The sequence below is a fragment of the Acipenser ruthenus genome, chromosome 5 (genome assembly GCF_902713425.1).
Source record: "Acipenser ruthenus chromosome 5, fAciRut3.2 maternal haplotype, whole genome shotgun sequence".
NCBI classification, from domain to species: Eukaryota; Metazoa; Chordata; class Actinopteri; order Acipenseriformes; family Acipenseridae; genus Acipenser; species Acipenser ruthenus.
Genome location: NC_081193.1, coordinates 41,856,684 through 41,869,000, shown reverse-complemented (window position 1 = coordinate 41,869,000; position 12,317 = coordinate 41,856,684). Strand labels below are relative to the sequence as shown.

Genomic DNA, 12,317 nt, shown 5'->3' with positions numbered 1-12,317 from the left:
AAGAGTTTCAGTGCGCTTTATAAAACTTAAACGTAAAACAGTAACAGTCAATTCATTCATTTGAAAAAATAAGTAAAAACAATCGTGCATTTTTTGTTTTACAAATGACAAGAGGATGTGTTGTGTTTTTCTGTAGAAATAGGTGCGCCATGATAGCTTGCTTATGTTCACTAAAGTCATTGTTTCTGGGCAGTGAGAGAGGGGAGCACACCCTGGTTTTCAAAGACCATGCCCTTTCCATTAATCGCCTTGCCAAAAAACCCCTTGCCTTCATTCCCAAGTGTAAACAAAGCAGCTTTATAACATTTTGATCAATTGTATTTCATCCTATGGTAAAATGTCCCACACTCTTTGTAAAGGCGTCGTCAGGGCACAACCAGTTTTAAACTGAAGTGGCCAGTTACAGTAAAAAACAGGTACTGTAGGAGTTTGGTATCGTACCAAGTACTGTAATGTATGAAAATCCATACATTCTGACCTTGAGTAATATGAAAATCAGCTAAGATCATCCACTATGATAAGAAGCAAGAACACTTACCTTTTCTCTTGAAGTACTTAATCACCGATTTCAGCTTTGTGCTAATAAACCCCATTATTTATTTTTATATCTCCAAAGGTATGGTTTGTAAAGGTTTACTGGAGCATTGATCCTCACACTTGGTCCTGTTACTGCACTGCTACAGTACTTGCTCCCTGAGGTAAAGCTGTTCTGGTGACAGTGCTTCACAGGGCACTTTGCACTCCGCTAGCAATCCACAGGAGAGTTATGGCTCCCTGCAACATGATCCCAGCACTGCCTAGCAAAGCCTGACAACACAATGAAGTGGATGTAAAGGCTTCAGTGAAGACAATCCGGCGACTGAAGTTAAAAGTGACCCAGGCTGCATTTGTAGTTTCAGAACTAATGCATTATTTTTTTTAGCTTCTATTTCTCCTGCTGCAGAAAACAGGAACCTTTAAAAAGTGCATAGCCCCTGCAGTATTATTCCAATCTCCAAATACACACACTACTGAGTCGCTCACAGGCCCTACTAATTCAGAATGGATTGTCTACAATCTATTCATTGTTCAGCCTCCACAAACACTATGCCCCGACCTCCACCCTAGTGGTGTGCAGAGTTCTTTTATGGGAGAAGATAATTTCCAATAGAAACTCAGTGGAGTTGCAAATGATCCATGAATTTCGGTGGGGGAGTAACAGCTTACACCTCCCCCTGTCTAACCATTTTAAGCTCCTCAGACCCTCACAGATACTGAAGCAGGGGCTTTAATTGCTCCTAACCTGCTGTCTCATTTGCTAGCACAATGGATCTAAAATGTGCCCGACAACCAACAAGCTGTATTTGCTTTGCCTTGGCATGTCCAAGCTTACTGTAGTCAAGCATGTTGAAAGAGGGGTTGCCTGCGTAGCTCTAATTAAAATATTTGTTCTCTCCTTGAAGAGGCACATCGTCCTCCAAGAGAAAAAAATAAAGACAACTGCACATAATCAATTATGAGCTTTGGTTTACCTACCTTTTGAAATGAAAGCCCTTTTGAGGAGGTCAGGTTTCTTTGGGAATAAAAGGACCAAGAAAGCAACCTTTGTGTAGTTTCCTTATTTTAACAGGAAATGTATTATACCTTTTTTTTCTGGCCAATTAAAAAAATTCCTTTTAATTATAAGGCGCTCATCAGTATACCATTTACATACTGCAATTTTAGCTGTTGTTTTGTTCATTTTTACTGTTAACACTTTTTAATTGAAAATATACCACTTCATCCCACACCTCCAGCATGCTCAATACAGATCTCATTGGGTATTTCTTCTAAAGACATTGAGAAATCAGGAAATGTTTCCATTGCATGAAACCACACATTTTAAAACCTTTGTCTGTAACAGAAATGAATCAAAAGGCTATACAGTGGTATTGTACACTTGCCTTGCCAGGATGAATTTGCACAGGATTTGGGGGTTTAAATACTTCTCCAAATGTCTACAATATTAAATGTTTATCAAGGCCCTTTCACTCAACCTCAGGACCGTTTAAACCAGTAAGCTCTTCACATGTCACTGTGGGATATGTTTCATCCCTGGGGAGAACGAGGCCCTTTATAAAGAAAGCAGGTCTTTAACGTGTTTTTAAGATGTGGAAAACTGGCTTTCCTGATTTTTGACTGTTAAAAGTTCCCGCGGCTGAAAGGTACTGACCAACAATTATTGAAGCCTTTAATTATTCTCATCCTGAGCTTGCATGTTAGGAACCATTAATTTGCTGCATACTTCATGTGGTTTACAAGCAGCCTCTTGATTTTTTTCTTGAACAAAAATAACACAGTAAAGTAGTCCACTACATTTTATTCCTGCACAGTATTGCAATACTGCGGCACATTTCAATTTTAAGCAAGATTTTTTTTTTAAATATAACCCACATCCTTTACCAGTCCCTAAAACAACTTAAAGCATGTTAGTCGCTTGTAAATAAAAATGCATAAACTAGACTTTCTCATAGAATTTAAACTATTCTAATAACAAACTCAATCCAATCTGGGTATAAAATTGATTAAAAACAATATTTGATTTGAATTGGCCACACAGATTTAATAATGTGATGATTTTCACTGAAAGTCAATTGTTATGTTAGTGTTACTGGAGTGATAGAAATACGATTTCAAAGTTTTTAAGTAAACAGTATTTAAACGAAATATATTTATAAGACCCTTATATTTTTCTCTAAATAAATTTGATGGATTGCATTTGAAATGATGTATTAGGATCTGGAGAGCCTGTCCCCACCCCCCAGCTTGCACTTCTTAGCTTTCTGACTGACCTGCTTCATTGTGTTACATGAGCTGGTCACTCTGGCAATCAAGGATGATGAGATGCCGGCACAGAGAACAAAACTGCCTGCATGCGAAGCCATTCTGCGACTGGCCAGGAGCCTTTAGTCCCTGAGACAAAGCGGCACAAAAGACCAGCTCTGTGGAAACAACAAAAATAATCTACACCTATAAAGTGTGTGATACATTTATACTGTTGCTGCACTAGACAGTTAGGATTTTTTCTTAAGTACAGTTATGAACAAATGCTAGTCTTTTGAAACAAGTAGGGTGGGACAATAGCAAAAAAAAAAAAGAAAAAATCAGTAAAATCTGCCCAGTTAACATTAGCAACATGAATCAAATAAAACCTCTGTTGTCCTGCTTTTTTTAAATGTTATTATTATTATTATTATTATTATTATTATTATTATTATTATTATTATTATTATTATTATTATTATTACTTGGCTTTGATGATGAACTGCTACAGAATTTGTGAACAAAGGTTGCACACAGCTGCAGCATATTTGTACTAAAACATAATTTCTGTACTGGTAATGCTTGATTTACTTTGTAAATACTTCTGGCTTTGAATGCCAGCTGAGTAACGAGACTGTATTGTGGCTGTAAAGGGGGTTCTTTAGAATTGGTGATGCAGTAGGTTTATTTGTAATAGGAATGTTAATGAGGCTAGACTTTGATGAGAACATCTAAAGTTTATTTTTAACTGTATTATAACTGAAACAACACAGTGGGCAAATACATCGTTTTAAATAATTTCTAAAGATACATTGTGGGATGTTATTAAAATAATCTAGTTTATTATTTTGAACTGTTACTGTATACTGTAGCCGAAGGAAAAAAAAAAGATACAAGATTCAATCATTCTACAACCCATTTTGTTGCACTTGTAAGAGAACATGGGGCCCTATTTTCCACTGTAATGAATCATGATGAGGCATAACTATTTAATTCAGTAAGGTAAATTACACCCTTTACTTTAAATAACACTTATTTTCATATGGCATGTCCCTTATACTGGTATATTTAAACTAATAAGGGAAGTGGAAAATTCAGTCCATGGTCGCTTACTGCTGGTCTACCATTTCTGAAAATGTCTCTGTGCTCATAAACAGGACTAATAAACCCACAAGAGAGATGGGTCCATTTTTAAAGACGCTCGATACACATGTTTCAGTCATTGCATGGGAAAGTGCTTTCCATTTTCAACACAGTCACCTGTTAACTTCTGTTAATGTTGGAATGAAACGTTGGTTTGTTATTCATTTGATGTTTATAGAGGGCAGTGGGGGGCAAGGAGTTTATAAGGGCACTGAGGTCACTGAGCCACTCCTGCTGTTCTATTCAGCTAGTTTAGCCACCACGGGATCCCGAACGTCCATAAAGCAACTCTAACCTCCCATTTACTGCAGGTCTCATTCCGATAGACCAGAGTGTCAGCATGGAGCTTGTCAGAGTTCCTCTCCCAAAAATCAAGGTTAACCCTTTCGACAACAAAATTACATACCATAATGCAATGTTGTCATCCTATACTAATAGATTATACATGTGTTTTACTGCGATTACCCATTTCAGATACCAAGATATAATTTCTTGTTATTATTGCAGTATGGATGGCATAAAACGCAACAGTGTACAGAGTAATATTTAAAATCAGTTATCAGTTGTCAAGAACCCCGCACAACATGTTGATCTGAAGTGAGTTAATATTGAGTTTAGACCCATTTAAAAAAAAAAAAAAAAAAGGTTTCTTTATACCCAGTAGACATTCTGATATCATTTGAAACCTTTAAACTGTCTGGACTTTATGCCTGCAGGCAAAATGTTCCTTGGGCTACACCAACTACACTCAACAGATGCAGATCAGTCAACTGGAATGGCTGAGAAGATGTTCTGGCAGGCTGGCTAACTCCCCAAGGGAAGATGCCATTCCCGTGAAGTAACACCCAGCTCATTTCCATACACCAATGACTAGATATAGCAACACATTAGCATTAAAACAGCATTAGAATGCGGTTAAATGCATAGGGCTGAAAAGCAAATCAGAATAAAATGCCAGTGCTCATTCAGTCCCATAATAATAATAATAATAATAATAATAATAATAATAATAATAATAATAAAACATTACTATTGTATACTACAGTATGGTCCATATCAGGGCATGAGCACCAATTTGTTCAAAGTAACACTGTTGCACTGTACTGTAACATCCTAAAAATAGATTATCTAAAAAAAAAGGATTTCTGTCCTTTAGGGAACAACTGTGAACTTTAGAGCACAATTTATAAAACCTACCGTGGCTCCACCTCCTGTTTCGGTTGGCCTTATTACAGTATGTTCCTGTTTAACCCAAGCACTGAGGTGAAACCTTTTAATCCCTAACTAACAACTAGATGTAGCCAAGCAGCAAGCTTTAAACACAACTTTCAACAGGCTTCACTCCATCTTGTGATTCTGTCCGCAAAGAGGATTCATTGTTCTTCTGCAATGGCACAAAGCCGAGAGGGGAGGCTCATTTTGATTCAGCAGTTTCTAACAGGGATTGGGTTTGAAAGCTAACATTATCGCTGACCATCTTACGATGTGTACTGACTGACAAAAGACCTTCCCATCAGACATGCCCACAACCTGAAACCTACAGTATTTGACCGTCCTTTTACCTCCTGTCACACTCCCCCAAACTCACAATAGTGCTTTTCTTCTCCCCCCTTCATTAATCATGGTGTATGGTCTTCTTCATGAATGGCACACAGCCTTTATATTTGGCTTTTGACATGAACCCCTGACCTGAAAAGTTCCGGTAAAAAAGGTTTGTCGTTGAATTTATTTGTTTTCTTTTAGTTTTTCTAAATTTAGCACTACTGATTGTATATATTTATGGATAGATTGCATACTGGACAAGGCTTTTTTTTATAACTCCTGACATATTGTTCAAAGGATCTTTTTTTTTTTTTTTTTTACAACAGTGTTTTGACAACAGAAAAGCTGATTTGTTCTGATAAGTGGTCAATTTTCTGAAACAGAATCATTGTGACTGAACCACTTTAGATTGTGAAGACCACTTTAAATGTAATTATCAATTGTTGCATACTTGGAACCTCTCCTGTATGCATGGTGATTTATCAGGTCTCTTGTTGTCTAGGCTTTCTCGGTGCCGAGAGAAACAAGGGGGATTAATAGAGGAATGCTAAGGTGTAACTACAGAGCAGCAGGGAACAAACTGGACTAAAACATACACTGTGTAATTTAAAGAAAAACACGTGAAAGACCTAAAAAAGCAGGGATGAGGCAAACATTTTTTTTTTTTTACAAAGCAAAGCATTTAATATTTAACATGGCAGGTACAGTACTGTACAGCAGTCTAGTAACGCCCACTGGTGCAGAACAACAAGCCAGCCTCGACTGATTCATTTAGAACAAGACGTACAGAAGTATTGCACGGTTTGTTAATCTTGAAAAAAAGAAGCTGTATGTGAAGGTCATCTATCAACTGCCAGAGGTCTGTGACCAGGGGTTATTCATATTGAATCCCATCTGCAGGATGCAGTGATTCCGTGTGGCAGACCGCTGGAAGGTCAGCCTAACCTTAAGCAAATCAGAGTAAACCTTAAGCAAGCAGGCACCTCAGGATTGACCTCTAAAAAGAGACAAATCCCAAGTGTCAGTGAAGATGGAGAGCACTGAACTCAGGGTTTAATAGAGCAATACAGCATGCTTTTCTTTGTCAGACCCATTGGTACAAAGGATTAATGGACTGGCCTTGATTCTTCAGGAATTTAAACTACTACTGTTCCTTTACTCCACTAGCACACTACAGTACACACTCCTGCTGTATAACAACCCATTATTACTTTGGTAACTGCGATTTTAATTCCATCCGTTCAGATTAGGAAGCATTATACTGTATTCGTAATGCAGTGTACAATATTAAATCAGATCAAGTTCATCACCAGATTCCATGCTTTCGTACATCATATTCAAACTTCACCCTCAATGCAATTTAACCAAGTATCCACTAATCACTAAACACTAAAATTAAATTATTAAAACAGTATTTTTGTTTACCTTATTGTACTTTACTGTAAATGTGGTTACAGAACTGAAGAGGTATGGGTTCCATATAATAGCATGAGGTTCTGATTACAAATCCCATCTGAGACACATTTTTACATCATGTCCTTCAAGTAGTGTTTAATCACCTAAATCCTCAGTGCCACCAAGCTGTAAAACTGACTATAAGCAACACTGTCTATTGCACGACATAACAATTAAGTTACCTGGGTGTGGCAATGTGCCCCGTCCCTGTGTGCATTTGTATGTTGCGTGCGTGTGTTAATGTTGGTGTATAGTCATTGGTACACGGGATATAAACGGGTCTGTGTTTCACGTATATTTAAAAAGTGTAGATTTGTATTTAGGCACGAGGAGAGCACAAATCACTTCACGTGCTGGTTAAATGTAATATGTGAGCACGGGGTTGCACAGAATTAATTCACGTGCTGGGATTCAAGTGAATAATTAATTAGTAATTGAATCCAGGAAACAACAGTATATATAGAGACACGTAGCATGCAGTCGGGTTGGGTGTTGGAGAGTGGAGAACGGGTGAGAGAGAAGGAGAACGTAAAAGTAGTAAAAGTAGTAAAAATAATATCTAGAAGTGTTTGTACTCACCGTGTTTGTTTGTCTCTCCGTGCACCGTTTGTTAAGTGTTTAGTACGTTTTGTTTGTCTTTTTATTTTGGCGTGTAGTGCCGTGTCCCGTGTTTTTGTCTGTTCAAACCTTTTATTTTCTGTGCTGTTTTATTAAATGCTGAGCGAAACCATTCGCTCAGCTCCACCAAAACCCCAAGTCTCTGTCTGTTTACTCCCTGCTTCTGGTCTGACGCCACCCACTCCGGCCGTCTTTGTGACACTGGGGTAAAGTCTTTATCAAGAACTCAGGCCTTACATTATGTAGCCTGTTAAAAAAAAATCCAGCATGGCCAGGACTGGTTATTCAAGGCAAAACTCATCATAGAGCAGGTAATGCTGGTTTTCCACTGGCCAGACTGGGTCAAAAGACTGTTATACTGGCTGTAGAATTGGGTAAGCCGTTTCAAGAAAAGAAAAACAAACAGTCAAAACAACACTAGTAAACAGTAAATGTTTTAAAGTCTGTTGAAAGGTTGTTGACATACTCTTGAATAAAACTAATTACTGTAAATGTGTGCTGGGGTTTTTATACCAACTGGGTATTCTGGAGTGGTCAGAATTATTAGTGGTCCACTCAACTACAATACAGCACCAAATACTAGAAATGTGGTGTGTCTTTTGAACGGATTTGGACTGCGTTTGTAAAACAGTACCGAAGCCATAAGTAGCTTAACTCATGGTCTTAAAGGTGCTGCTTCTTGCCTCTTGAGATGAGGTGATGTGATCAGTCACACGCAGCAGGAAAAATGCTTTCCACATTGGCTATGCCAGGGAGCGGTTATATAGGTCTCTAAGGTATTCAGTGATAATTAGACAAGCTACCACCAGATGCTCAATATTTCAATTCCAAAACCTTTTCCAAGGTTAAACATGTTTTTTTGAGAGCGTGATCCTCTACCTTATAAAACAAGTATCGATTCCCTCACGACTTCACTGACACTTATCAAACAAAAGAAAGAAAAGAAAATCTGCTGAGGGGTGCAAGCTTTGATTTTCAGTTCAACAATCAGCCCACTTTGACCCCCACTTTTTGGACTTTCTACTGTAAAACGATCAAGCCTGCGCCATCAGCTGCTTTTAGGCATTTGGTTATCTCCAGGGAGCAGCCGACAGACAGCCTCATTAATTATACAACACCAGCGTTGTAATTACTGGTGGTGCATTATTTTAAAGTATTTAAAAAATAGATGGTTTATGTGCTTAAGCAACGTGCTACTGTATGGGGGACATGGGACCATAACAGATACAGTAATACAGTAAATCAAAACACAAGTTAAACTGAAATAGTATTGTAGTTTTCATGGTAAGGCTACTGCACACCACAGACATACTGTGATATCTACTACAGAATTCAAGCAGTATCAATGAACTTAATCAAACCTAAACAAATACAGTAATAGTATGTGTTGTAGTGACAGAGATATAGCGTTTCTTTAAAATATCTGTTGCAACCTCAAGAGAGTTTCCACAGATCTGACCCACATTTTATACAGTGTTGATCCTGCATGTTCATTAGCTATCCAGAGGGTTAGGGGTGAGAAGAAAGGGGATGGGATGTACTTTATATACCTCTTATCAAAGCAGCTGGTAAACTGATAGTGAGCAGTGTTCAATGCAACAAAACCAGCAACTGCATTATAAAAATCAATAAAGAAGCCAATAGTGAATAACGTTCCCTGTCCTCCAAAAGATGGGTTCAATAACATCAGACACACCCTATGGAATATCACTAGGGTGAGGGCTGGATGGGGTGTCTCCATGAAACCACTGCCTTTAAAAAGCACTGAATAAAGTGCCCCTACTTGATTTAAACCTGACCGCAGGTTCCTTACTGAGTTCTTTACAGTAGCGTGCTGTTTTAAATGAGCCGATTACTGAAAGCGTCTGTATCATGCATTATAAAAGCCACTGACTATATAGGTACGGTTTTCAAGTTTTTTGCTACTTCTTCTTTGAAAAAATATGTTTGCTACTACTGCTGTACTACATCTATGTTTAAATGGTATATTTCGAGTTCTGGATAATTATTGTATCACAGCTATTTGGTTTGCACCTAGATTATACTATACAGTTCCTTTTCTAAAGGTTGGATGCATACAGCGTGAGATATAGGTAGTTAAAAAAAAAAAAAACACTCACACACACTACAGCTATGGCCAAAAGTTGTGCATCACCCTACAGAATTAACTAATTTTTCTTCATAAAGTTAACATATTAAGTTACATACTGCTTTGTACTAGTTTTCCATATACTTATGAAAAACTGACAAAAATGGAAAAAAAAGTTGAATGCAACCGGCTGAATAATGTTACATTAACATATTAAGTTACCTACTGCTTTGTAATGTTGAAAATCTAACATGAATTACTGTACTGCTATTATGGCTTCAGGTAGATTTTGTGATATCATTTTGTAGTTGCTTTGATTACATGCATGTTGTTAAACAAAAGATCAAAATTATGTTCCTATTATTATTATTATTATTATTATTATTATTATTATTATTATTATTATTATTATTATTATTATTAATATGTCTCAATCCAGAAATTCTAGGTGATGCAAAACATTTGGTCAAAGCTGTAGTCTCCACTCTGTGGATTACTGTATTGCAAAACAAGAACATTAAAGCCATCCCATTCTACCACAGCACTATCTAGTCGAGACTGGCAAATAAATATGTGATGCTCCTCACACACTCAACCTCTGGCAGCTGTGGCTCTATTCAATTTATTGGGAGGGTTAAAGCCTTTCACAGAAGATACATCTGTAGCTGTCATAAGGTTAATACAGTAGAACTTGAGCTCTTCGTTACTTGAATGCAGAATTGAATTATTAGCCATATGCTGGCCCAGCCTTTTCCAATCTGAGCGTAATTAAGAGCGTTTATCTTCCTCTCAGAACCTCACTGGCCCGTTTGAAAAACGTAGTAGTGCATTTCAGCCTCTCATCAATTTAAGTGACAAAATGCATGCTGCATGACTACAACGTATGGTTAATGTGATTCCGTACTCTCTAGGGACTATACATACTGAAGTGAATTAGCAGCATGAACCTCTTGGCCTATTTTTAATTTTAGCATTGATATATGTCTCATTTGCATTTAAAAAAAAGTTAATTAAATAAGGATTTAAACCATAATTACATGTCCTTTTAACAAATACTGTTATATTTACATACTTGACATATTGCAACCGCTTAGTCTCATTAAAATAGAAGTCCATAACTACCATTAATAATTTTAGCTGCTTTATAATGGGACAAGAATGACATTGCAGTACATATTATGCTCCTCTGAATAGTGCAATATGAACTTTAAACTGGTATGCCAAACATGTAAGCTATGGGCCATATTCACAATGCATTTACAACTATGCGAAGTTTGTAAAACGAAAAACAAAACTGCTAAAGTTACAGAACTAAAAAAAAAACAACTATGGTGTATGTACTGTAAGAGCTCATAAATTAACATTATGAGTTATTTATTTTAAGCTTTTAAAACATCAAGGTTTTGTTTCCTTTTATAAACAAATAGTGTTAACTTAGCACAGTGGTAAAGCTTATTGAATATGTCCCTATGTCTTAATAGCACCTCCTGTTTTTACTAATTTAATCTACAGCTTATCTGCAGCTCCACAGACATGCAATTAATGTTTTTAAGAAACCTAACTGCTTGTTACCCTATTTCTTCTGGCCATATAGTGCCACCTACAGGAGCACACAAAAACATTTAAAAAAGCAATCTTTTGTCTAGAAGCATAAGCCTTTGCTTGGTGAGTATTTAATATTCTTCAAGTCTTAAATATATCAGAGCAGCCTTGAAATACATTTTTAAAAAGTCAAATGGTTTTTAATTCAATATAATTTGTCTACAGTATGGAAAGGACAATTAATAGAGGACAGCATGTTTCCTTTTAGTTTCAACAGTTAATCAAATTATTTGTGCACATAGCTCACTGTTATTAAATCTTCAAGATACTGCTTTAAAAATCTGGTTTGGTTAAACTGTTTCTGATGCTTTTACCTTAATTCATTTTAACTTAATTACAGTATCAGTGGATCTGTAATTCATTAAAACCTACATTAAAATCTAGAGCATCCCTCAAATTCAGGCATGGCTGGAAGAAATGCCTAAATGTCCCATGGAGTTTCAGAATATAACTAAAAGAAACATTGAATATCCATGATTGATAGTATTTTTTTACAGACTGAAAGGATGATGTTTCATACTGTACATACAGAACTATGTTTTAGAACAGTTACACTGTTGGCAAGTATATTTTCTACTGCCTGTCGGATACAATACAACAGCAGGGTTTCATGTCTAAAGCTACTGTTGCAGGTTTTCAGCAAAAGTGCAGTGTTATCTGGAGATTCCAGATGCATCTACTACTGATAATGAAGGGGAACAGCAGTTCAGCAATAACTTGGATCATTAAAAATTGAAAACCATGAACGTGATATTTTAAATAGAACCCTGCTTATAACTTACATTTCTGTAAAGCTGTAAAGGCTTCTCTACAGTATTTGTGCCTGGTAAAAGAAGACAGTTGGTGATTGCATAAAGCCTATTGGAAGGTAATTAAACAAATCAAGTTGAATTAGCCGCGTTGACTTTGCATGCCTTATGGACTGTTTTCAGGTACTGTACTGTACTGTACTGTGTTGTGCTATTTATGTGGAATTGCACTAAACATGTCACATGGTGATAAAGCACAAAGTATTTCCTACTATGAACAGGTCATTATCTCACACATTAACAATGCACAGAGAAGTGTGAGAATAATGCATACAATG

The 12,317-nt window shown here is 36.8% G+C and overlaps 1 protein-coding gene across 8 annotated transcripts in view; it reads right to left on the bottom strand.

The window, feature by feature from the left end:
- The window catches only part of LOC117403049 (NHS-like protein 1), a 129,079-nt gene that overhangs the window by 27,752 nt on the left and 89,010 nt on the right, over nt 1-12,317 (bottom strand). Inside the window, exon 1 of one of the 8 annotated variants that reach the window (XM_059024203.1) lies at nt 539-1,173. The exons of 6 other annotated variants lie outside the window; for them this stretch is intronic. In XM_059024203.1, coding sequence (XP_058880186.1) covers nt 539-593 — 55 coding nt within the window. In that variant the 5' untranslated portion in view covers nt 594-1,173. Of the gene's footprint in view, nt 1-538; nt 1,174-12,317 lie in introns of those variants that run through there. One more of the 8 variants, XM_059024205.1, reaches the window with a different exon arrangement.